Genomic DNA, 24,795 nt, shown 5'->3' on the forward strand with positions numbered 1-24,795 from the left:
AGGTATTTAACAATCCTTTTAGTTAGAAACTTTGGTATACTTTTAAGTTGCTTATTGGATGCAAGGTGGCAGATTTTAGCAAATTTTTAATTGCTAGACTCTTAGCATTTATTGTAAAATAGCAAGCATTATCAACATATCAAAAGAGTAATTTAAAATATGAATTTTAATTATTAAATAAGGATTATGTAATATATTAATAAACATTATACATAAGCTGTCTGAAAAATTTCTAACCTAAAAAAGAAAAAATATATTTTTTCTCCAAAATTACCTTTTCAACATAGTCTCCCTGTAAGTCTTTCGTCTTGTAAGTCTTGGTCAGTGATGCTTCTATCCTTTTAACCCATCCAAATAATATGTGGAATCTTTCTCTGTAATGTCTCCTCATTTGATGAAAATCTTTGTCCTCTAAGTGCTTCTTTTAGCTTAGGGAACAAAAAAAACGTCACTTGGTGTTGGGTCTGATGAATAGGGTGGGTGGTCAAGCAGTTCAAATTGTAATTCATGGTTTTTCGCTATTGCAACTGCTGAGGTTTGAGATGGAGCACTGTCTGGGTGAAACTTTTTTTTTTTTCTTTTGCAAATGTGAACAATTTTCCATAATTTCTGCTTTCAGCTTGTCAAATAACGTTGCATGGTATGCTCCGGTAATGGTTTTCCCTTTCCAAGATAATCTGTTGAGACAATCCCATGGCTGTCCCAGAAAACTGTTGCCGGACTGTAATGATGAATCCACGTTTCATCTAGAGTGATTAATAGTCGAATAAACTCCTATTTTATTGCGCCAGCAGTACGATGCAAATGTTCATCCGAATGCATTTTCAGTTCAAAGTAAGCAAACAAGGCACCCGACGTGCAACCAGCTTGCGCATATTTAAATCTTGGTTCAGTATGTGGCAAGCACATTTTTTTGAACATGATAATAGCCTCTGCTATCTCTCTAACCTTGATCTGCTAGCCATCAGCATCCATCAGGTGGATTTTAGCGATATTCTCTTCAGTGGTTACAGTTTTTGGCCATCCTGAACGTTCATCATGATCCAAGCTGGTACCCCTACATTTAAATTTAGCTGCCCAAAATTTCACAGAAGTAAATGATGGTGCTGAGTCCCCATACACTATCTCCAACTCCTTTTAATCTGAGTAGGCATATTGCCTTTCAAGAACAGGTATCTAATGACAGCACGATACTCGATTTCCTCCCCCCCCCCCATTTTTGCAAAAATGGTCACATCAACTTAAAGTAATTGTCAAACAAAATATTCATGTTCAAAATAGCTGAAATTTTGATTGGTAGTTATCAAGTGATGCCAAAAAATGTCCCCCCCACACACACACTTTGGTTGATTTTAGTTGTCATTTACATATTGAGGTTGGAAATTTTTCAGACAGCCCTCATATGTATTATATGACATAATATGTTATTATTGTTTTTCCTATGTACACATGGATCTGTTTTCACTTAAACCTCAGGAAATTGCTCAAATTTAACATCATACACAACTTCATTAAAATAAATATCTAAAAATGAAATCTCCAAATTTGGTATGCGCCTGTTACTTCGCTTTAGCAAAACTTTGAGCAAAAGTTTAACATGTGCATATGGGCTTTGAAACTAATACAGTCAAAAGTCGTTAATTCAGACACCCATAATCCGGAATTATCTATAATCCGGACCTCAAAGCTGCAATTTTTCTGCGCATGCGCCGCGTTCATGCATGCTCATAGGCGTTTTACGCGTGCGTGCAAGACATTGACTACTGCGCATATGCGTCTGCGCAAGTGCAGAATACATTTTCGCGTGCGCGTTTAACGTATAGCGAACGGTATAAGCTAAAATTATCTAATTATCTATTTCAGTTAATGTTGATGATTGCGTTGTTCCTTAATCTTCGAATTGGATCCGGCTTATTATTTTTTGCAGACTGTAAGAGCATTTTTATAAAAGTAAGCTTGAACTTTCGATTATGTTAAATAGAATTTCCGATGCTGGAGCTCCCAAAGGATCTGGAAAACGAAAGTATTATTCGATGTCCATCAAACAAAAAATGGATAAAGGTATATCCTTTGTTTATCTAACCGTTCCGAAATCTGTTTATCAATTTCACGCCGCTCTGCGCGGGGGGGGGGGCGTCGCGGAGCGCAAAGAACTGGAAGTTGATCTGTCACCACTATTGTTATCTTCAGGGCAGATGTTTTTATTTTATTCGGCTTATAATTGCTTACTAAGTGTAGTATTTAATCTCAATGTACTCTGTCTTTGATATGATTTAAATCAAATTCCTTGTCATTATAAATATCACGAATACAAATCAAATAATTTACTGGTTGCTATTTTCTAATTTCGACTACGTGTAATGTATGCTTTATGCATGTGCGTTGAAAGAAATGTTTAATAAAGTAAACAAATAAATATTAAGCTTCCTTTTTTGTAAATTTTGATACCCTTTAGATCATAATTGCTCATTATTTTATAAATTATGGTTTCATATTTTTAATTTTATAATTTCTGCATGCCATCTTACCAGATTTAAACTGATGATCGATAATCCGGAAAAATCGATAATCCGGAATCGTCGAAGTCCCGACGAGTCCGGATTAAAGACTTTTGACTGTATTTGAATTTATATTGTTTTTGTTTCTGTGTAGCAGATTTATAAATTTGCAACTAAATATACACTTGTACATTTAGCCTGTTATATTAAGTCAGTAACTAATTAATGGAATTATTGCTATCCTATAACAAATATTATTGACAACATTTTTCAAAATTATAAAAATAACAGCTATTTATTGAATTAATAAAATGTGTTGTAATATTCGGTATGCAACTTCGCAATGAATGAACATTTTTATGTACATGTAAATATATTTTACAATTACAGTAAATTTCTGTTGATTTCAAAATTCAAGAGGCTAATCTTTTAATATTGTTGGAAACTTTTTTACTATGTTTCATGCTTCTGGACCATCCTTAAAAACAAATTTAAATCATTCCTATAGTAACTATGAAAATATAACTAGGAAAACAGCATCCCTCATAGAGAATGATACACAACTTGAATGCTGAACTGTGACAGATTGCATTATGTGAGGCACCACCCTATGTTGCACAGGGTTCGTAGCGGTCCTTACAAGTGCTTATAAGTCCTTATATTTGAAAATAAAATATAAAGGCCCTTATAGGTGCTTACTTTTTCTTTAAAGCCCTTATTTTTTTGTTTTTAGTGCTTATTTTTTGCTTTTAGTGCTTTTTTTTTTAAATCCTTTTTTTTTTCAATGAGCGTGCATTTTTTTCCCGTACCGAAGCCGAAACTAAATAAACAACTTTTCTTCCTTATATGCAATGTCAGATGGTGAATCATACTCCCGGAAATTGCTTTCCCCCCCTTTCTCTGCATTACGGTAACCTACGGTGCGCGCGAGAGTACAGACAGGTGCACGTCGTTCTATTGGTTAAAGAATTGCGAAAATGGTAGAAAATTCCGAGTATGGACGCGGACGAGGACGGTCGCTCGTTTTGCGAGCTCCCGCCGACACAGCCTTCATCCATGGAATTTTGTGATTCTTCGCAAACAAATGCTTTACCTTTGGATACTCCAAACGTGCAATCATGTACAGAGAGCAATCCATCTGATGATAATACCCAAGACGACCGATCTAATCTTATCACTGAATTTTACGGACTCAAAACTCAGTTTGAAGCCATTCAACAGCAGAAAATGTTTCTAAAACAAACTGGAGCCCCCCTGGATACTTCTGGATACCAACAACTAGACCTAGCGGGTAAGACACTCTTTAATAAGATCAACGACATTGCAAACCAACTTAATGTACAGATATTCCAACTCCCTGCCACCTTACAAGAATTTCAGCAATTATTAGAAAATGAGAAAATTGCCAAAATGGCCGCCAAAAAAGAAGCTCTTCTCCGCAAGGAGAAACTCAAGGACAATTTGAAACCTGTTTCTCGCACGCATAGCGTAAAGAAGCAAGCAGATAGACCAGTTTCGACTTCCTCGGCTCAAGATACCATTACTGCCTCCAGCAGAAAAAGAAAGACTGCGAGCGTAGATTCGGAGGGCTTTATTACCCCCACATCACGCAAACAAGGAAAACTCCAGAAATCATTACAATTGATGATAGTAACCCCACTGAAGTAATTGCAAATTCAAAAAATATTGTTTCTAAAAAGAAATCTGAAAGAATTAAAGAAAGCCTCTTGGACAGCGGTCGCAGTCCTGCCAGGGGAAGCTCGATAATCACCCCCCCCTGTTAACGGGGAAACTTCAGGAGGAAAAACTAGTATGGCACAGTCACAGAGCGCTCCCCCCCCTTCCACAGCAACCCTCCATTCCTGCTATTCACGTTAAGAGCAGCAAACAGTGGAGAATGCAGATGACTTTCCTGCGAGAAATTGCCCCTAATATCAAGTGCATTCTCACTGGACCTTTTTTAAAATTATTTGTTCAAACAGAACTAGAATTTAGGGAGGTTACACGATGGATGTGGCAGGCCGGCATCCAATTCAAGACTTTTGATCTAAAGCAGGACAGGCCTATCAAAATTGTTATCAGAGGCCTCCCTAAAGAAACCAAAATCGAGGACGTCAAAAATGAAGTGGAATCATGGGGTTTCCAAGTGCATAGGTGCGCCCGGTTGACTAAACCGCGCACTAGACACCCTATGCCACTTGTTTACATACAAGTCCGACCTCATCCCTTCATAGACCAACTGTACAGTGTCACCGATATGTGGGGTGCTGAGGTCAAATTTGAGGCTTACAGAGGCCATAAATGCTCTACTCAATGCTTTAGGTGCCAAAGATTTTTTCATTCCTCTGAAACTTGCACCCTTAACATCCGTTGTGTGAGATGCACTGGCCTGCACTGGGCAAATGATTGCACATTAAGTGACGATCAACCTGCTTGCTGCTGCAACTGTGGAGGTAGTCACCCAGCGTCCTTTAAATCTTGTCCTCGTTACCCAGGTAATAACAAAAAGAGCTAAAAAAAGAATGCTCCTAGGGCAGCTGCTCCTGCAGCCCCCCTCAGGGAACTACAAACACCCCAGCAAAAGCTGTACAACCAGCCACTGTGACTGCACCTAAAAGCACAAGCTCGCTGTCTTATGCAGCAACCCTAGGTAAAGGACCTACAGAACCCCGACCCAAAAATCAGGGTCCAAATCTGGCGGCTATGGCGAATGTGCCTCAAATAGCTCCCCCGGTTACTCAAGTAGAAAGTGGAGACTCCGAGGATGTTTTCTCCTCTACTTTAAAATGCCTAATTGAAATCTCCCGCGATCCTGCGGTAGATAGGTATATTCTACTACAAGCCTTCCAAAGGGCCCTGCCAAAGCTTAGGCAGGCAGACGCTCTTACGAGGGCCTTCCTAATTTATGAAAGCTATATTATGCTTTCAAATTAGGATTTCTCGGCTATTTTAGACCCGTGTCTTAAGTTTTTCAGAGCTGTAACCTTTTACCACGGCCTTAAATTCAACTGTTTAAGACAAAGTTCAATTACCAACAGAGAACTTACCATGTGCACATGGAATGCAAACGGCCTCATCAATAAGATCGATGAGGTCAAAGATTTTATTGTAGTGCACGATCTTGACGTGTTATTAGTCCAAGAGACTCATCTTACCCCAGGGAGAACTCCCAAAATTGGGAATTATGACATGTACTCGACTGACAGGGTGTCATTAGCCAGGCGTGCAAATGGTGGCACCTGTATCTACGTGAAACGTTCGATTAAGCATCACATGATACCCCCTCCTGATTTAAGTATTTTGGAAGCGACAATTATCAAAATTTTCCTCCAAAACTCTCCCCCACTAACAATCATCTCAGCGTACCTGCCTCCACTATCAACTGCACATGGAAGAGGTACTTTTCCTGTCAGTGATTTTGATAAACTTTTATCATTATCAAATCACCTAATTATTGTTGGTGACCTAAATTCACGTCATACTGCATGGTTTTGCCCTAACAGGAACAGGTATGGCATTAGTCTAAATTCATGGTGCCAGAGAAACCATATACAGATCATAGCTCCTACCCTCCCGACTTACTACCCTGTTAGAGGGTCCCCTGCAGTTCTTGATCTGGCTGCCTTTTATAATGTCAGTTTTAGACAGGACATAAAAGTGATTCAAGACCTTGACTCTGATCACCCTAGATATCCAAAATCGTTACTCAAAATTACAGGAGCAAGTCTCTGCAAATTGGGACGATTTTAGATTTATTTTGGAACGTACTGCTACCCCCCCTATCAAAATTACCAGCAATTCGGATTTTGACAGGTGTTTACTAAATTTGGAGTCCATTCTCAAAGAAGCGAGAGCTGCGGCTTCAAAACCAATTTTCTATCCGGATGTCAGACTCCCACCTGAGACTAAATCCAAAATTAAGCAGCGGAACTTTTTGCGAAAACTTTGGCAAAGGTCGCGTGATCCCGGTATCCGTGCCCAATTTCTCAAAATACAGAACGAGATAAGGACTGAAACCCGTCTCTTCAAACAGACGGAGTGGAAACACTACATTGAGTCCCTAACGACTGAAGACAATTCGATTTGGCGGGCTGCTGCTCGAATACGCAAACAATCCAGACACATTCCGCCTCTCCAAACGGCCGATGATGCACGGATGGCTTACACAGACACTGAAAAGGCAGAAGTCTTAGCCGACAGAGTTAGCCGAAGAGTTTTTAACACAACCTTTCACGCCTGAACTTAGGCCCACTGATCCTAAAGAAGTGATGGAATACATCAATAGACTGAAACCCAACAAGGCTCCAGGCATGGATTCTATCTCTAATCGCATGATTAGAAATTTCCCTGTAATGTTTATTGTTTGGATTACGGTCCTTATTAATTTTATGCTAAGGAGAAGCTACTTCCCCGACCGCTGGAAAATTGCAACGGTCGTCCCCATTCCAAAACCGGGGCAAAATCTAAACTTACCCATCAACTACAGACCAATTAGTCTGCTTTCCTCACTCTCAAAAGTATATGAATATGTCTTACTTAATCGCCTGAATGAATTCTGTCGAGATCAAAACTTAATCATCCCGGAACAATTCGGCTTCCGACCTAAACACTCCATGGTACACCAGTTACTACGTGTAGTGGAATTCATTCATGAAGGCTTTCGTAAGCAAGAGAATACTGGAATTGTGTATCTTGACATAGCTAAAGCCTTTGACAGGGTTTGGCATGACGGACTTATTTACAAGCTCATACGACTTGGGTTTCCAGCTCACATCATTAAAATTATTAGCTCGTACTTAGCCAGACGAAGCTTCCACGTACGAGTTAACCACGAACTCTCCTCTCCCCGCCCGATCCATGCTGGATGTCCTCTGGGCAGTCTTGTCTCACCTCTGCTCTTCAATATCTATATCAACGACGTGCCTAAGGCACCTAGTATTGATTTAGCTTTATATGCAGACGATACGGCCCAACTCAACATACCAACATCACCACGGTAATCTCTACATTACAGAGTTACCTTTCAGCCTTAGAACTCTGGCTCGGACTGTATAAAATCAAAATTAATGTCGCTAAATGTGCTGCCACTTTATTCATCCGAAGAAACATCCCTCGTTTAGATAATCTAATTTTCTTCGGTGAACCTATTCCCTGGGTTACTACTTACAAATACCTTGGTGTTTTACTAGACTCAAAATTAACTTGGCAACTTCACATTCAAAAAATTATTGCGAATGCGGAAGCTGTCAAAGCCAACCTGCGCCCCTTTTTCGCTAAAAATAGCGACCTGTCACTTGATAACAAGATCTTGCTTTATAAATCTATCATAAGGCCTATTCTCACTTACGCGAGTCCCATCTGGGGCTCAGCTGCTCTGACTAACCGTAAACACGTCCAAATTTTTCAATCAAAATTTTTACGGCAGATGTTAAACGCTCCATGGTTCATAAGGAACGATGACATTCATAACGACCTCAAAATTATGCCCATTAATCGCTTTATATAGCGACTTTCGGAAAGATTTTTCAAAAACATCCATCTTGTTGGAAATCCAGTATTACATACCCTGCCGGTATATGATCCTGCGGTTGCCTCTTCTAAAAAGCGACCCAGAGCAATCTTACAACCTGATTATGCTCAACTACCTTTTAAATGGCGTCGGTATTGGAATACAGACGCCCAAGTGGATGCTTACCTCTCGTTCCTAAACCCCAACCGCCCCCGCGTTAACAATGCGTAAGGGCATTGACCGGAGGAATCCTGTTCTTTAACTCTTTAAGAAGAGTCTTCTAACGTTTCTTTAACAAGGGACAACTTACCTCCGCAGCCGCACGCGACTGCACTTATTTTCTCAATAGCTTCTTAAAGCTTCTTTTCCACCCGCTAAACGGGTTGCTTTCGACCCCCTAAGGCAGCGGTTCTTAACCTATGGGTCGCGACCCAAAATTGGGTCACGAAGCATATTTTTTGGGTCGCGCTAAGTCAAATTAAAAAAAACTTTTAATATACAAAAATAAGTAATACCAACACCTACTAGAAGAGTTTTTTTCTAACACAAGTTATTCTCTAAAACAATGCATTGGTTTTACCGCTCTTCGCGAAGTGACCTTCTAGAAGTGACATTGGCCTTCTAGAAGTGACATCCAATTTCTGTCTTATAGCTTTCTTCTATGAGGTGTTGGTAATACTCACGCCATTGCTTTACGTGCGCGCAGACACAATAAGGTTGTAGGTAACATAGTCATTCTCCGGTAGTGACACCTTTTGGTAAAAATTAAAAGCGCTTTCAATCAGCTACTTTTACTTCAACTTTTAAGAAACCAGGGAATTTCCGTTGGTTGTAAACATATAAGCAGATATTATCGATTTAACTCGTGTGAATAAAGAAGTAATGACGGAAAATTGTATTCTGTTAATTTCTGTTTGCATATTAATGATATTTACGTAAAATAGTTGCAATCTGCTGCAAGTTCTTTGTCAAAAACTCGTTTCTGTGTATTATGTTGTGAATAACAGTGGAATGTGTAATAATCATGAAACATGAATACAAGCATTTTAGAAACAATTTTTGTCTGTTTATTAAAAGTGGAGTGATCAAGCTGCAGTGCGTATTGTAAAATTGTAATTACCCTAAAATGGCAAAACGTGAATACAAGGAAGCATTTTTAGAATTAGGGTTTACTTGCATTTATGATGGAGGAATGAACAAGCCGCAATGCGTCTTGTGCAGTGAAATACTAAGTAATGAATCGATGAAACCGAACAAACTTAAAAGACATTTTGATGCAAAACATAAAAATTTTTTCTTTGAGGGAAAAGATCGTACTTTTTTCGAAAGAAAAGAAGCCGATTTAAAAAGACAGCGTTTAGATGCACCAAGTAGTAATAGTTTTCTAATTTCTATCAAACAAGCTACACTTGCTTCTTTTTATGTGGCTTGGCATATTGCAAGACAAAAGAAACCCCATAATATTGCTGAAAAACTTATAAAACCTGCTGCCATTGACATGGCACGTATCATGTGCGGAGATGAAATTTCAAAGAAATTACAAAAGGTACCATTATCGAATGATACAATTCGTTTACGAATTAATGATATGTCGTTTGATATTAAGAATCAACTTATTTCTGCTATAAAAATTGCTGGTTTATTTAGTATTCAACTGGATGAAACGACAGATGTAAGTAACGATGCTCAACTAATGGTTTACGTGCGGTATCCAGGATTAACAGATATACAGGAGGATTTTTTAATTTGCAAATCAATGTCAACAAAAACTAGAGGTGAAGATATATTTCTCATTGTCAATTCGTTTTTTAAAGAAGAAGGATTAAATTGGAATCAGTGTTTCGGTATTTGCACCAACAGTGCAGCTGCCATGACAGCATCTCAAAAGGGTTTTTCGACAAGAGCAAAACGAATGAATTCACAAATTTTATCGGTTCATTGTTTTTTACATAGACAAAATCTTGCTTCAAAAAATTTATCGCCCTAATTAAGTATTGTTTTGGATGAAATTGTTACGGTAGTCAATTTTATAAAATTGAGAGCTCTTAACTGTAGAATTTTCCGCAAACTGTGTTCAGAATTTGGTGCAGAATACGAACATTTATTATATTACTTTGAAGTTAGATGGCTGTCCCGGGGCAAAGTTGTTCAAAGAGTATTATCATTGCGAACAGAAGTCGAATTTTTTTTGAGAGAAAAGAAACACCCATTAGCATCTAAATTCTCCGAGTTGAAGTGGATTACTCAAGTTGCTTATTTGGCAGATACAGTCAAAAGTCGTTAATTCAGACACCCATAATCCGGAATGATCTATAATCCGGACCTCAAAGCTGCAATCTTTCTGCGCATGTGCCGCGTTCATGCATGCTCATAGGCGTTTTACGCGTGCGCGCAAGACATTGACTACTGCGCATATGCGTCTGCGCAAGTGCAGAATACATTTCCGCGTGCACGTTTAATGTATAGCGAACGGTATAAGCTAAAATTATCTAATTATCTATTTCAGTTAATGTTGATGATTGCGTTGTTCCTTAATCTTCGAATTGGATCCGGCTTATTATTTTTTGCAGACTGTAAGAGCATTTTTATAAAAGTAAGCTTGAACTTTCGATTATGTTAAATAGAATTTCCGATGCTGGAGCTCCCAAAGGATCTGGAAAACGAAAGTATTATTCGATGTCCATCAAACAAAAAATGAATTGCTACAAAAAATGGATAAAGGTATATCCTTTGTTTATCTAACCGTTCCGAAATCTGTTTATCAATTTCACGCTGCTCTGCGCGGGGGGGGGGGGGACGTCGCGGAGCGCAATGAACTGGAAGTTGATCTGTCACCACTATCGTTATCTTCAGGGCAGATGTTTTTATTTTATTCAGCTTATAATTGCTTACTCAGTGTAGTATTTAATCTCAATGTACTCTGTCTTTGATATGATTTAAATCAAATTCCTTGTCATTATAAATATCACGAATACAAATCAAATAATTTACTGGTTGCTATTTTCTAATTTCGACTACGTGTAATGTATGCTTTATGCATGCGCGTTGAAAGAAATGTTTAATAAAGTAAACAAATAAATATTAAGCTTCTTTTTTTGTAAATTTTGATACCCTTTAGATCATAATTGCTCATTATTTTATAAATTACGGTTTCATATTTTTAATTTTATAATTTCTGCATGCCATCTTACCAGATTTAAACTGATGATCTATAATCCGGAAAAATCGATAATCCGGAATCGTCGAAGTCCCGACGAGTCCGGATTAAAGACTTTTGACTGTATTTTGTTTGAAATAAATAATCTAAATACGTCTATGCAAGGACGTAATCATACTATTATTGAATTAACTGAAAAAATTACATGTTTTAAAAATAAATTATGGAGAAATAAGGTTGAAGTAAAGAAACTTGCTCATTTCCAACTCTTAATTTACTTGTTGAAGACAAGAATATTAATATCACAGATTTTGAAATACAGAAAATTATTATCAATCATTTAGAAAAACTAATAGCAGACTTTGATCGGTATTTTCCTGCAGACCATGTTTTTTATTATAATTGGGTTTGAATGCCATTTGATTTTGACGTAAGTGATTTGCATGAGGAATTTGTTAATATTAATCAATTTCAAGAACATTAATAGAAATTCAAAGTGACCAAGCACTTCGATACAATTTTTACAAAAACACTCAATCTTTATGTGCTTTCTGGTTAAATCTAAAAACCGAAAAGCCAATAATTGTTAAAGAAGCCCTAAAAGTATTATTGCCCTTTTCAACAACATATATGTGTGAGGCTGCTTTTTCGGCTCTCTGTGTAATCAAAATTAACCACCGGAACAAGTTAAATCCAGAAATAGATTTAAGGTGCTCCTTGACAAGCATTCAACCCAGGTTTGCAGATCTTTCAAAATGTATTCAAGCACAAGGTTCTCATTAAAAGCATATAAAATGTTATTATAAGATTAAATTTCAATTATTTTTAAAAAGTTTTAAATTTATTTAGTTTGGTCAATAAAAATATTAAAAACACTTGATTATTTATTAAATTTTTCTTTGATCAAAAGTACTTTTGTTTAACTTTATTATTATAAAAAAAATAAAAAATTTGTAAGTTAAATAAGTCATCATTGTAAGATTAAAGGTTTTTACAAATATGCTCTAAAATAAAGCAATGAAAAAATATTGACTTTTTTTGGGTCACGACATAAACATTTTTCTCAAATTTGGGTCGCGGCTCAAGGTTAAGAACCACTGCCCTAAGAGTACCTTTTAACATCGCACTAAATAGCCAGGGATAAATAGAAGGGCTGGCTCATTTCTTTGTTCGACTCCTCGCCGACGTGAGCCTAATGGGGGGACATAACAGGCAATAATCTGACGTCACTGTGATGCCACCTGTCCTGATTTCCCGCGTTTAAAACAGTAGTTTCATTGAGCTGGGAGACGATTTTCTAGAGGTTACACATCCCAAATTAATTTTAATAATATATATATCTGTTTTCTAATAATGTATATATTTAAAAGAATTTATATATATGTAATTTTAGTCAGTTTTTATTTTAAATTTTATATTGTAAAGTATCGTTTACATAATATGGTGTTTTACACTGCAGTAACGTGCCGTAGCACTTACAGAAATATGAAAGGATGAGATATTTTATTTCATGGGACCAAAGGATCCAAATGAGAGTTTACTTTTGACGAAAGAATGGATACACAAATGTCCAAGAGAAGATTCTATTAATGCGAAGAGCGGAAAAATCTGCAGCGAACATTTTCTATGCAGTGTTTATGAAGATGATATGAAAAATCGCTTGTTTAGATAGCCACAAAAAGAAATTGTTGAAATGGAATGCTGTGACAAAAGTAAATTATGATGACAATAATAAATCGAAATTGATGATGACAATAATAAATCAAATTTTAATGATTTTGAAATAAAACTCACAAATGAAAATGTAGATCATCCTGAATGTTTAAGGATAAACAAGAATGCATTGATAATTTGAAGAACAAAATAATATCCTTAGAAAATTGTATTAAAGTATTGAAAAATAGTGAAAAGAAAAATTTTAGAATGTTTGTTCAGCGACAAAGAAGGTGGACGACATCTTGACAGAAATTGGTATCAGAAATTAAAATATCAAATAGCGAAATTTGGGGGGGGGGAGCACAAATTGGAAAATTTGGAAAAATTTCTAAAGCCTATTTTTATAAAGACTTAGATTAATGCATTACTGAAAAAGAAGAAAAAAATCAGGTGGACTAGTGAAAATATTTCACGTTGCATTGTCATAAGAGCTCTGTCATCTTAAAGCTATGATTTTTGGAAAGAAAAAAAATTAAGGAAAAAATTGGAATATCTTTACCTAGTATTATGAAATTAAAGAAATGGTGTTTATTTTATTTTTTAGTGTTTTCTAAATCTTAGTGTAGTCCAAGAATTCAAAGTAATGTTCTTACTTTAAAGAAGGAAAGAGGCGAATATTTGTATTCTGTAGAAAAAATATGCATTCTCAGTTTCGACGAAATGCATATAGATTGAAAACTCTGCTATGACTCTAAATTGGACTAAGTTGGTTCTTTTTAAAAAATGTGCAGTTTGTTTTAATCAGAGGTCTCATTTCGCGCTCAGCCTCAAATTACTGAGAAACCGCGTTTTAGATAGAGGATTTGTTTTAGAAGATGTAACTGTTTTAAATTTTGATATTATTAAAGAGGTTTTAAATAGAGATTGAGAAGAAATCAAATTGTGTCACAACCTAAAACCAAATTATTTAATGGTCAAGGGAAACGAGAAACAAAAAGTCGCTCCAGAGAAGACATTATTTTCAAAAAGTACCGCAAAAGGTATACTCTACCCCACAGGAAATCAGAAAGCATCTGACTTCTATGAGTTAATCGATAATATCTTTGGTATTATGAATAGTACCAACAAGAATAACAAGTATATAACAAACTAATTTTGTTACTTGTTAAAGTTATTCTTATTGTATCCTTCGTAACTAATTATTGATTAGGTTTTGTGCTAGATTAGCATTCTAGATAAAATATAATAGTATAAAACATCAAAGTAATTGGCATAAAAACACCTGCTTCCTTTACTCACACTTTTGAAAAATTAAATAACTGTTTTAGGTACTCTGAATAAAGCTATTTTGTCAAAATTAAGGTAACAATCTTATATACATTCATTTAATTGTAATATAGATATAAGTATAAATTACAAAATTATTTAAAAAATATCTATTAAGAGAATTATAACAATGTAAAATTTACAATTAGGCAAAAAATCAAACGTAGGTTAGCAGAAATGTTGCCATATATGCCATATATGTTTAAACTTATGTCAATGTAAAGTTGTTTTTTGAGTAAATTTAAATAGCTGCTATTATAGTTATCTTAGAAGCAGTATAAAAATTCTCTCAGTTAGCATGCAATTAAAGAAATGATTAGAAATAAACGTGCATTAAATAAAAAAACATGCAAATAAAAATTAAAAAACCACGGAACTTTATGTTAAAAGAGTAGCACATTTTATCTATTATTTTAAAATTGAGTAAGCATTATTAAATTTTTTAATGGTTCAGTCTAAAATGCATAAAGCAGTAACATTGCCTCTTACAAATTATAGCTATCTTTCACACACAGCTCATTTTAAATGCTGGTTGAAAAACGCTAATTTCCAAGCTGTGAATTATATTGGCGCGCTCAGTGTCATCATGGCTACATCATCACTTCTCACTTTCTGCTTCAGGGGGAAAAGCCAGTACCTCCTATATAGGAGTTTATAGGAGGTACTGGAAAAGCTCTATGAGCTAGCCCTTCTCTTCTAAGTCCTGCTAAATAGCGACCAATAATTTTCTTCTCCTCCTTCAGTGTATAACACTGAACTGCTACTAGAACCCGCCCAACAGGTTTCGCCCCCAGCCCTTTTTGCCCAACTCTCCGGATTGCTTGTCCTAAGGATTTTATTTTGCTGTTGATATCAAGAATCAAGGAAATGTATTGCACCTTTTTATTCTTTTCAAAACTTTTTGAATGTTGACTCCTCTCTCAAAATTTATTCCTGGCCCTTTTTGAACACAAAATTTAATTTAAAGACTTTCTAAGAGTTTTCCTTTTTTCTCATGCGGAAGGCATTATCTGAAAAGCTTTTATTTTTATAATTAGGCTTCAAAATTTTCCCTTATTAGATGAACCCCTCTTTTGATGTAATTATTCTATCTCTGATGATGTGAAGTTAAAGGCCTAGCCTAGCGCACTCTGTAAATTAACTTCCTTGATCCTTGATAGAAAATTCCGTTACATTCGGTATTCTTTTCCTCCCACCCAAATACTACACACGTTTGAATTTCTATCAAGATTTTAATAATTTGCATTCTCGTTCCGCGTGGTCAGTTCATATTCATGTTTATTATGATCGTTATGCTTATATTATGAGTATATGCATTAATATTTATAATAATATAGTTGCATCTAATGAAAATAAACTTATCTAAACCATGTTTGCATGTATTGTTAGCTTATTTTTTTTTTTTTTTCCCCCCATCTAGGAATTGCACCAAATACCATGTTAGCTAAGGTATGTTCTGATCAAAATAAACCAAATGGGCAGTATCAGATAGTTTCTACAGTGGATGCTGTAATGTCATTCATAGCTACTTTACCTGTAAAAAAGGTACCATTTGATGTTTATATTTTTTTCAATGTTTATTTTTTTTTATTATGATGTATTATTTAAAATTGTTTGTTTAAAGTTGTTTGTTAATAGTTGAAATTCTTGATCATTCTTTTTAGGTCTCTGGTATTGGACCAGTGCAAGGACAAATTTTAAATGCTATTGGCATTCACACTTGCTCTGATATGTGGGAGAAACGTGATCTTCTTGATTTACTTTTTTCGGAGACTTCTGTTGATTTTTATATTAGAGTTGCTTTGGGTATTGGGAGCACAGTAGTTAAAAGGTTGGTGCAAAATTATCGAATATGTAAAATGAACTATGTATAAAAATAGCATAACTATGAAATTAATATTTACCTTCAATATAATATAAGCATGCTAAAAATTGCCTTTTTGTGAACCTCTAATTTAAGAATTGCATATGTTTATGAACCATGACTTTGATGAGCAGGGTTCGTAGCGGTCCTTATAAGTGCTTATAAGTCCTTATGTTTGAAAATAAAATATAAAGGCCCTTATAGGTGCTTACTTTTTCTTTAAAGCCCTTATTTTTTTGTTTTTAGTGTTTTTTTTTTTTTTTCTTCTAATGAACGTGCTATTTTTTCCAGTACCAAAGCCGAAACTAAATAAACAACTTTTCTTCCTAGTATGGAATGTCAGATGGTGAATCATACTCCCAGAAATAGCTTTTCCCCTTTCTCTGCATTAACGTAACCTTTGGTGTGTACGAAGAGTATAGACAGGAGCCAGTCGTTCTATTGGTCAAAGAAATGCGAAAGCAGTAGAAAATTCCGGTACATTCGGCATTCTTTTCCTCCCACCCAAATACTACACACGTTTGAATTTCTATCAAGATACATTCTCGTTCCGCTTGGTCAGTTCATATTCGTGTTTATTATGATCGTCATGCTTATATTGAGCATATGTATGAATGTTTATAATAATATAGTTGCAGTAACTGCTGAAGTATAGTAAACTTTCAAAAATGGTTGTGTTTTAACACAGATTAGCTTTCTAAAGAATAATATTTGGAATGGCTTAAATAAAGGGGAAGTAATCGAATAGTCAAAGTAATTTTATTTTTTTGGCCAATAGATTATACAGTACGAAGATTGGGAGGTTCCCCTCTTTCTCTGCAAAATCTCGAATATTGAAACTGTTACAGTTTGCTGCAAAACAAGCAGCAACGGACCTTTTTTTTTTCGGGGGGGGGGGGTTCACTTTCCAATCTGGATTGAATAGGACTAAAAGTTCTGCAGTCTACCAACCCATGAGAAGAATGATTCTATTCTGGAAGTTTAATGCTGTCTGTTGAAAATTAGAATGAAAAACACCCCAGTTATTTAGTTCTTTATTCTCCCAATGCTGGCAGCTGTTGGTTCCGATTGCGTAATATCACGTAAGGAAGAATTACGGCACAGCTTATTCTCTCTTAATAAATACTGCATTTCTCATATTGTAAATTACAAGTCTAATTTTTAAGGTTATGCAGTTGTGTATAATGTAATTAGACTGGTGCTTATTTTTTTTCTTAAAATGTGCTTGAAAAGTGCTTATAGGTGCTTATTTTTTTAACTAAAATGTGGCTATGAACCCTGATGAGGTTATCAACTTTTTACTGGGATTTCAGTTTATTAATTTTAAATTTTATGAACTTTTAACTGCTCCTCTTATCATATGAGTTCATAAGATTGAGAGTCCAGTATTAAAGAAAAGTGGTCAAAAATTACATTTAGATAAGAAAAGTCTATTTATCATTGTTTTCAGAAAACTCATAGCAAACTGTCATGGTAGAAAAGGAAATTCCGTTGAGCAGCTCTGATTTAAACACTAAAACTTTTGTTTTTAGTTATGTGTTTCTCAGTTTGAAATTTCAGTTTCACAAGATATCTCTGTGTTTCTTGTAGTTTTTTATTATATTGAATTAAAATATTTTTCTTACATTTAATAAGATCATTAAATTATTTTAAATTATTATTAATTATAATGATTTGCATTCATTTCTGAAAAAGGAACATGGAATAATTTAGCATGGTTTGCAATTCTAGCAAAATTTTTTGGAGGGATTGGACTTTTAAGTAATTAAACAGGGGAGATAAAAAGAGTCTTGAATTATCATTTCTGTAAACTAGGATTTTCATATAAGTTAGATGTATAAAATTTGACACATGATGTTAAAAAAAATTTCATTAAATTTGTCTAACAAGGTTATTCAATCTTGTTACTACAATTAAAATTGCAAAGCTTTATATTCTACATTTTAACTTAATAGAGTTATGCAAATTTTACACTTGACAGATATACTTTTTCTGTCCTTTGACATTATTACTTTGCTGTTGGCATGTTAGTACTCTGTGTCTAAGCAGATAATTTTGTTTTCATCATAATGATTAATAGCTGGATATTCTATATTTTACATTTATTTGGAAAGCAAAGAAAACAAGGCAAATGAGATGTACTTCATAATCTTAAAATACTATACCCAGTATGCTGAAAGCAACATAAAAGCATTACATATTTTTTCAATGTTTTCCCCGGACAAAATAAAAATCACAACATCACTTGATTATTCTTGGCATTAGTAGCAGTGTTTATGAATACAAGGAAATAGGTTTAAAACCTATAACACCAGGCAGCTGATTTTCTATGTAGAGCAAGCCCAAATCTAAGCAACTTACTTATAAATGCAATGGCAACTTTAGAATTAATTACTTTTAACAGTAGACTGCTTTAGAAGTTAGGGACTCAGCATGACAAAGACTAGCAGAAAATTGTGATAAAGTCTTAATTTTTAACATCTGTTATTCTGCTTCTGTATTTTATATTCTGTTAAATAAAATGTTATCTGCAACATTTTATATTTCCCTTTCCAGGAAGCTCCCATTATTTTTAACTGCAAACAATTTCATATAGGTAAAATGTATGAATGCAGTAAAAACTTTAGCCCACTCTAATCATTTTCAAATTTTGAATTACATCAAGTTGAATCCCTTGTTAGCATATTTTGGGGTATGCATTTATTGAGATGTCAAATTACAGATATTAGTATTAAATAATTATGAATTCTAAAATGTTTTTCATCCTTTACTTTATCTTTTAAAATTTCAAAACAGTGATTCTTCCCTTTCTGTTCTTTCCAATTCAGTTAAAATTTAAAAAATAAATAAATAAATAAAAAATAAATAAATAAATTTAAAGAGAAACGAAAAAAGCAGTTTGAAATATATAGAGTATTTTTTGTCAAAATATATATGTTTTATCACATATTTAAAAAAGAAATGGCTGTTAGGATACATTGAATGATATTTCTTGCAACTTTCTGTTCCTTTTCTTTCTCATCATTGGTTATATTTTTTAATTGATTTCTTTGAAGTGCACACCCTCATATAAATCATGTTAACATAAAAAGGATGTTGTAAAGAAAGAAAGCAAACAAAGACATAATTTAAGCAGTGATGAAATGAGTAATGTGATGTAATATAAATATATTTTTTATGAAGAAATATATCTGTAGTGTATACAAATGCTGATATAAATGTGATTGTAAAATCTGTGTACTTGATAGACCAATCAGAAATACATCGTACATTTAATATTTTAATTTTAAACTCAAAAATATATAATATTTTGCATAAAATCTTTAATTTGTGAATTGAAATTTAAGTGGATAAGCTGTATATGTAATATTTATTTTTTTGTGAAATTAAAGTAACTTATTCAATTCTCTTTCTACCCTGCAGTGATCACGTTCAGAAAAGTATTGGAAATGAGCACACATTTCGAGAAATCCATCATCCTGCTGATCTCCACAGAAAATGTCAAGAACTCTGTGATGAACTGATAGAGGATCTAAAATCACATAATATGCTTGTAAATTCAGCAATTTTATTTATTTATTTGTTTATTACTTTTTGCTAAAAGTCTTTGGAAATATATAGAATACGTAGAAAAAAATCAAAATTTTGCAAAATTATGCTTTTCTGTTTTAATTTTTTTTTTAATAGTAAAGTGTTTTTAAATCATCTGGAAATACTGCACATATACTGGAAGTATACTGAGGTGCTTTTGAATTTCAGCTTTCACAGATATATCTATTTAACTGATAGGAATTTTATTTATTGCATATATGTGGCTGTCTTTTAGACTTTTTGAATAGGATCTCCTACTTTGTGGAAACATACATTTTCTAATTCTTTGGAACCGCATAATTCTGAGGCCATCTGTATATGACCGGGGATCTAATTTCCTCATGAGCGCAGTGTTCTTCTGGTACGGCATTCTCTTTCACTCTGCACTCTGTCCACAGCTATATTACTTTTGGATTAGTAGGCATGACAAGGCCTATCTCCTCACACATTTTTAATAAACCATCCTTCCACATTTTGGCAAATATATTTAATTAACTAGATCGACACAACAATTAATCATAAAAATAAATTTTTTCACATGCCTTTATATCTTCCGTCACACTAATCCGGGCTGAGCCACCCAAATTTCTTCTTATATAAGAATTCCAGCTTTCTGGACGCACATAATGATTACTTCTTATTTACAATAGGGTGGTTAAGATATATAGAACATATGTGGAAGACATGTTCGTGAAAACCATTGCCTCCATACACAAAGTCAATAAAATATTTCACCTTGTCATGGCATTTAAACTATCACTGCTTGTTTGAATTACTGTTGAAACCACATAATTCTGAGGCCTTCTCTGAATCGCCAAGGATTTAGCTTCCTTATGAGCATAGTGTCTTTCTGGTACTGTATTCTGTCTCACTCAGCACACTGTCACAGCATCTAAACCAATGACTCCAACGTCATCTTTTGCCAAGGATGGGACACATTCCCCCACACACATATCTGGTTGTAATGACAGTTTTCGGCAAAAAGTGTTTATAATAAAGTTAGGGGGGACCTGAAAGTAGTACCTTTTGTGCGGGTAGTAATCACCACCCAAATCTATAATTTTCTGCCAATGTTTTGGTAGTTTTTCTAAGTCTTTAGCCCAGAAACTTGGTGGCTGTGAGTCCAAAAACAGATCAACCTAATTTTGGATGTCCTGTGGAGTATGAAATATAGCACCTGCAAAATGTAGCTGCAGGTGTGAAAAAAGGTAGAAGTCCAAAGAAGCAATGTTGGGGCTATACGGTGGGTGTGGAAAAAGATACATTCGACTTTGTACAGAGTCTAGCCGGTGATACAGACATATGTTACCTTGCATTATCTTAATGGAAATTGCCTTTTTGCGCCAAAATCAAGTTCGACATTTTTCTTTGATAACAATGTCGACACAGAGCATCTCTCTGTACACGTTACTATCAAGGGTTTTACCTTTTTCGAGATACACTTTGTGAATAATAATGCAGCAATCTAACCAGATACAAAAGTCTGATGTTTTTGTGTTGCCATGTCATCATGTTAGTCAAACTGTGGTTTGCAGCACTGGCGATAGGCTCTCACCGGGTGCAGACCAACCCTCTTTTCAGCTTGTGTTATTTAAGTAAATCCACCTTTCCTCACAAGTGACAATCCATTCCAGAATTTTGTCCTTGCATTGATATTCGAGCAGATTAGTGCAAGCCCGAACACATCTGTCCTTATCTGCTTGAGTCAGCTCATGCAGGACTCAGCAACTGAACTTGTACGTCAAGTTTATGTGGTGCATAGTGCAACTAATCGACATAGCACCAATGCCTAACTCTTTAGCAAGCTCTTGAGTGGTTGCATACTGATCTTCCACAAGTTCTTGCTAGCGAGCCTCATTAACATCAGTAGGCCGGCCAAAGCACTCTTCTTCCTGCTTCCTGAATGGTATAGTCCTTGTGTTTGAATTTTCATTACCAAACCTTCACAGTGTCCTATGATACAACATATTGCTTTAAGCTGTAGACATGATTTGGTGACATTCTGTAGTTGATTTTTTGCAACAGAACAGGAAGTAAATGATGGTTCTAATCTGATAGTGTAATATTTCCATTTTAGAAACCTAGTAGTTCATGATAACGATATTTTTTTTACAAATTTCACAACATAGTGTTCTGAAGCGGGTCTCTTTCTTTCAAATACCAAAAATTGTTTGGCAAAATATGATTAAACATGGCAACACGAACTGTTTGTGCAGACGTTTGTTTTGTGGTGGTGGGGAAACTTTCGTTAAATCTTATATATATATATATATATATATATATATGTGTGTGTGTGTGTGTGTGTGTGTGTGTGTGTGATGATGTAGAAACATTGATAGCATAGATATGTAGAATGTTAATCCATAATGAAGAGTAAACTTGGCAGCTGAGGCTGTTCGGTAAACATTTGTGGCCACAAACAAATTGGCCCACTACTTGTGCCTTTTCAAGAACATTTACATTTTGAATAGCTGTATGGAATAAAAGAGATACAGCAAGCAGCAGTCTATCTAGGCTGAAGTACAGAAAGAAAGTCTCTTGCATTCAGGATAAAATCTTAATTCAGAATGAGTTAGTTTCAGTGTTCAATGCATTTGATTATATAATTCATAATGCTGGAAAATAAATTATTATTGGTTGTTTAAGTTTTAGTTCCATCTACGTCACCAGTGTTATGTAAAAGTAGTATGACATGGATTACTCTTGAAATGATGCAGTGCAGGAAAAGATATTACTATTTTTTCCATGGAGAAGGAAAGTACCTAAATTAAAATTAATATAGCTAATTTAAATTGTACTAATGCATTTTTGGCTTAGCTTACAAAATGTACAACTCTTTCACTTTATGAGATCCTTCTGAAAATATATGAAGTTGTTAGCACTTTTTTTAGCTGAGTATTTTGGATAAAAAAATATCATCGATATTCTAATATTATTTACCATTAATTTGGTGACACTATGCTGGGATAATAATGCTAAGGGGGAAAACAAATAAATTAAATGCCAAAGGAAAGAGAAATTGGCTTAAAATGAGTGAAATATGTGACATAATTTCAAACATCAAACAAAATCTTGAACTATAAATGTGAAAATGAAAGCCAGAGAAACTTATGCTTATGGGTGAACACAAAAGAAATTTCAGAAAATTTCTGGCCGGATGTGATGAAAATATATTTTTGGGTTATCTTTTTAAAGAAAATTAAATAACAAGCCTTTAAAAATGAAGTTTAGAGGCTAATGGTAGGTAAGATTAGAAATAGGATGATTTACTGAAACGAAAATTAAATTCTCTTTGCTAACTGAAAATGTTATTTAATAAATTTTTGTTGCAGAGAAGGGGAAAGTATGGTTTCCCAACTGACAGGACTATAATTCCCTTCAATTCCAAAAATGCTGCATATTCTTTGGTATAATATTTCAGAACTCATCTTGTTTGGCCATACTAGCAAGAAACCATATTGTAGCATACTGGCAAGAAATATATGTTTGGAATTTATATTTTGTATAGGATCTTTAAAGAAAAATTATGAATTATTTAGAAAGTGAAAAATTACATGAAAATTAAATTTAGGTAAAAAACATGATTTTGTAAGTAATCAAAGGATAAAATAGCAAACTGCTAAATTTTTATGATGTGGCAAGAATGAAAAAAGTATTAAGTTGAAAATAATAATTTTTCAGTTTAGCTGTTTTGTATTGATGATATATTTGCTCTACTTAATGGCAATAAAGCACATTTAACTAAAATCCAATAAGTCCTGAATTCAATAAATTCTATTCTTCTGTCAGTAATTCCCACCAGTTCATCAGCATTCAACAATATCTGTGTAAAGAATCTGTGTAATTTCAGTGTTACTGTGTATTATAAACCTTTCACAGTTTGCTTCCAACCTCATTCCAAATCCTGTCATCCAACTCAGCAAAAGTTTTAATCCTTTACTTCACTTGCTTCATAAAGTTTGCTTATCCAGTCAGTTTTTGATCAAAAATATAATTATTAATACAGTCAAAAGTTTTTAATCCGGACTCATCGGGACTTCGGCGATTCCGGATTATCGGTTTTTCTGAATTATAGATCATCAATTTAAATCTGGTAAGATGGCATGCTGAAATTATAAAATTAAAAATATGAAACTGTAATTTATGAAATAAAGAGCAATTATGATCTAAAGAGTATCAAAATTTACAAAAAAAAAAAAAAAAAAAAAAAACCACTTAATTTTTATTTGTTTACTTTATTAAACATTTCTTTCAACGCGCGCATAGTGGAAATTAGAAAATTGCAACCAGAAAACTATTTGATGTGTATTCGTGATATTTATAATAATGAGGAATTTGATTTAAATTATATCAAAGACGGAGTACATCGAGATGAAATACAGTCAAAAGTCGTTAATCCGGACTCGTCGGGACTTCGGCGATTCCGGATTATCGATTTTTCCGGATTATAGATCATCAGTTTAAATCTCGTAAGATGGCATGCAGAAATTCTAAAATTAAAAATATGAAACCGTAATTTATGAAATAAAGAACATTTATGATCTAAAGCGTATCAAAATTTACCAAAAAAAAAAAAAAGCTTAATATTTATTTGTTTACTTTATTAAATATTTCTCTCAATGTAAGTTGTTTAAGTTGCTTCATTTTATGTGATAATACTTTCTCTTTAATTCTATAAAAAGACATAATTTCTTGTTCAGTTACAAAGTTCCGCTGTTCAAGTCTCGTTAATTGCTGTGCCGAGAATACCGACTAACTTGTCAATCGAATTTTTTTCGTTTTCACTAACCTCTCTGTCACATTTTTATGTCTTTATCCATTTTTTGCAGTAATTCCACTTTTTGTTTGTTGGACATCGAAACAAACTTTCGTTTTGTAGATCCTTTGGAAGTTCCAGCATCGGAAATTCTATTTGACATAATCGAAAGTTCAAGTTTACTTTTATAAAATTGCTCTTACAGTCTGCAAAAAATAATAAGCGGGATCCAATTCGAAGATTAAGGAACAACGCAATCATTAACATTAACTGAAATAGATAATTAGATAATTTTAGCTTACACTGTCCGTTATACATTAAACGCGCAGGCGAAAACGTATTCTGCACGTGTGCACATGCATATGCGCAGTAGTCAATGTCTTACGCGTACACGTAAAACGCCTGTGCACATGTGCCAACGCGGCGCATGCGCAGAAA

The 24,795-nt window shown here is 34.3% G+C and overlaps 1 protein-coding gene across 2 annotated transcripts in view; it reads left to right on the forward strand.

Annotated features, from left to right (window-relative positions):
• The window catches only part of LOC118185881 (DNA polymerase kappa-like), an 86,705-nt gene that overhangs the window by 43,814 nt on the left and 18,096 nt on the right, over positions 1-24,795 (forward strand). For both annotated transcript variants that reach the window (XM_085825797.1, XM_085825799.1), the window contains exons 5-7: positions 15,567-15,691; positions 15,811-15,977; positions 19,434-19,563. In XM_085825797.1, coding sequence (XP_085681923.1) covers positions 15,567-15,691; positions 15,811-15,977; positions 19,434-19,563 — 422 coding nt within the window. The remainder of the gene's footprint in view (positions 1-15,566; positions 15,692-15,810; positions 15,978-19,433; positions 19,564-24,795) is intronic.

This window comes from Stegodyphus dumicola, chromosome 10 (genome assembly GCF_044657685.1).
Source record: "Stegodyphus dumicola isolate Sdum_Otavi_A_Nest chromosome 10, ASM4465768v1".
NCBI classification, from domain to species: domain Eukaryota; kingdom Metazoa; phylum Arthropoda; class Arachnida; order Araneae; family Eresidae; genus Stegodyphus; species Stegodyphus dumicola.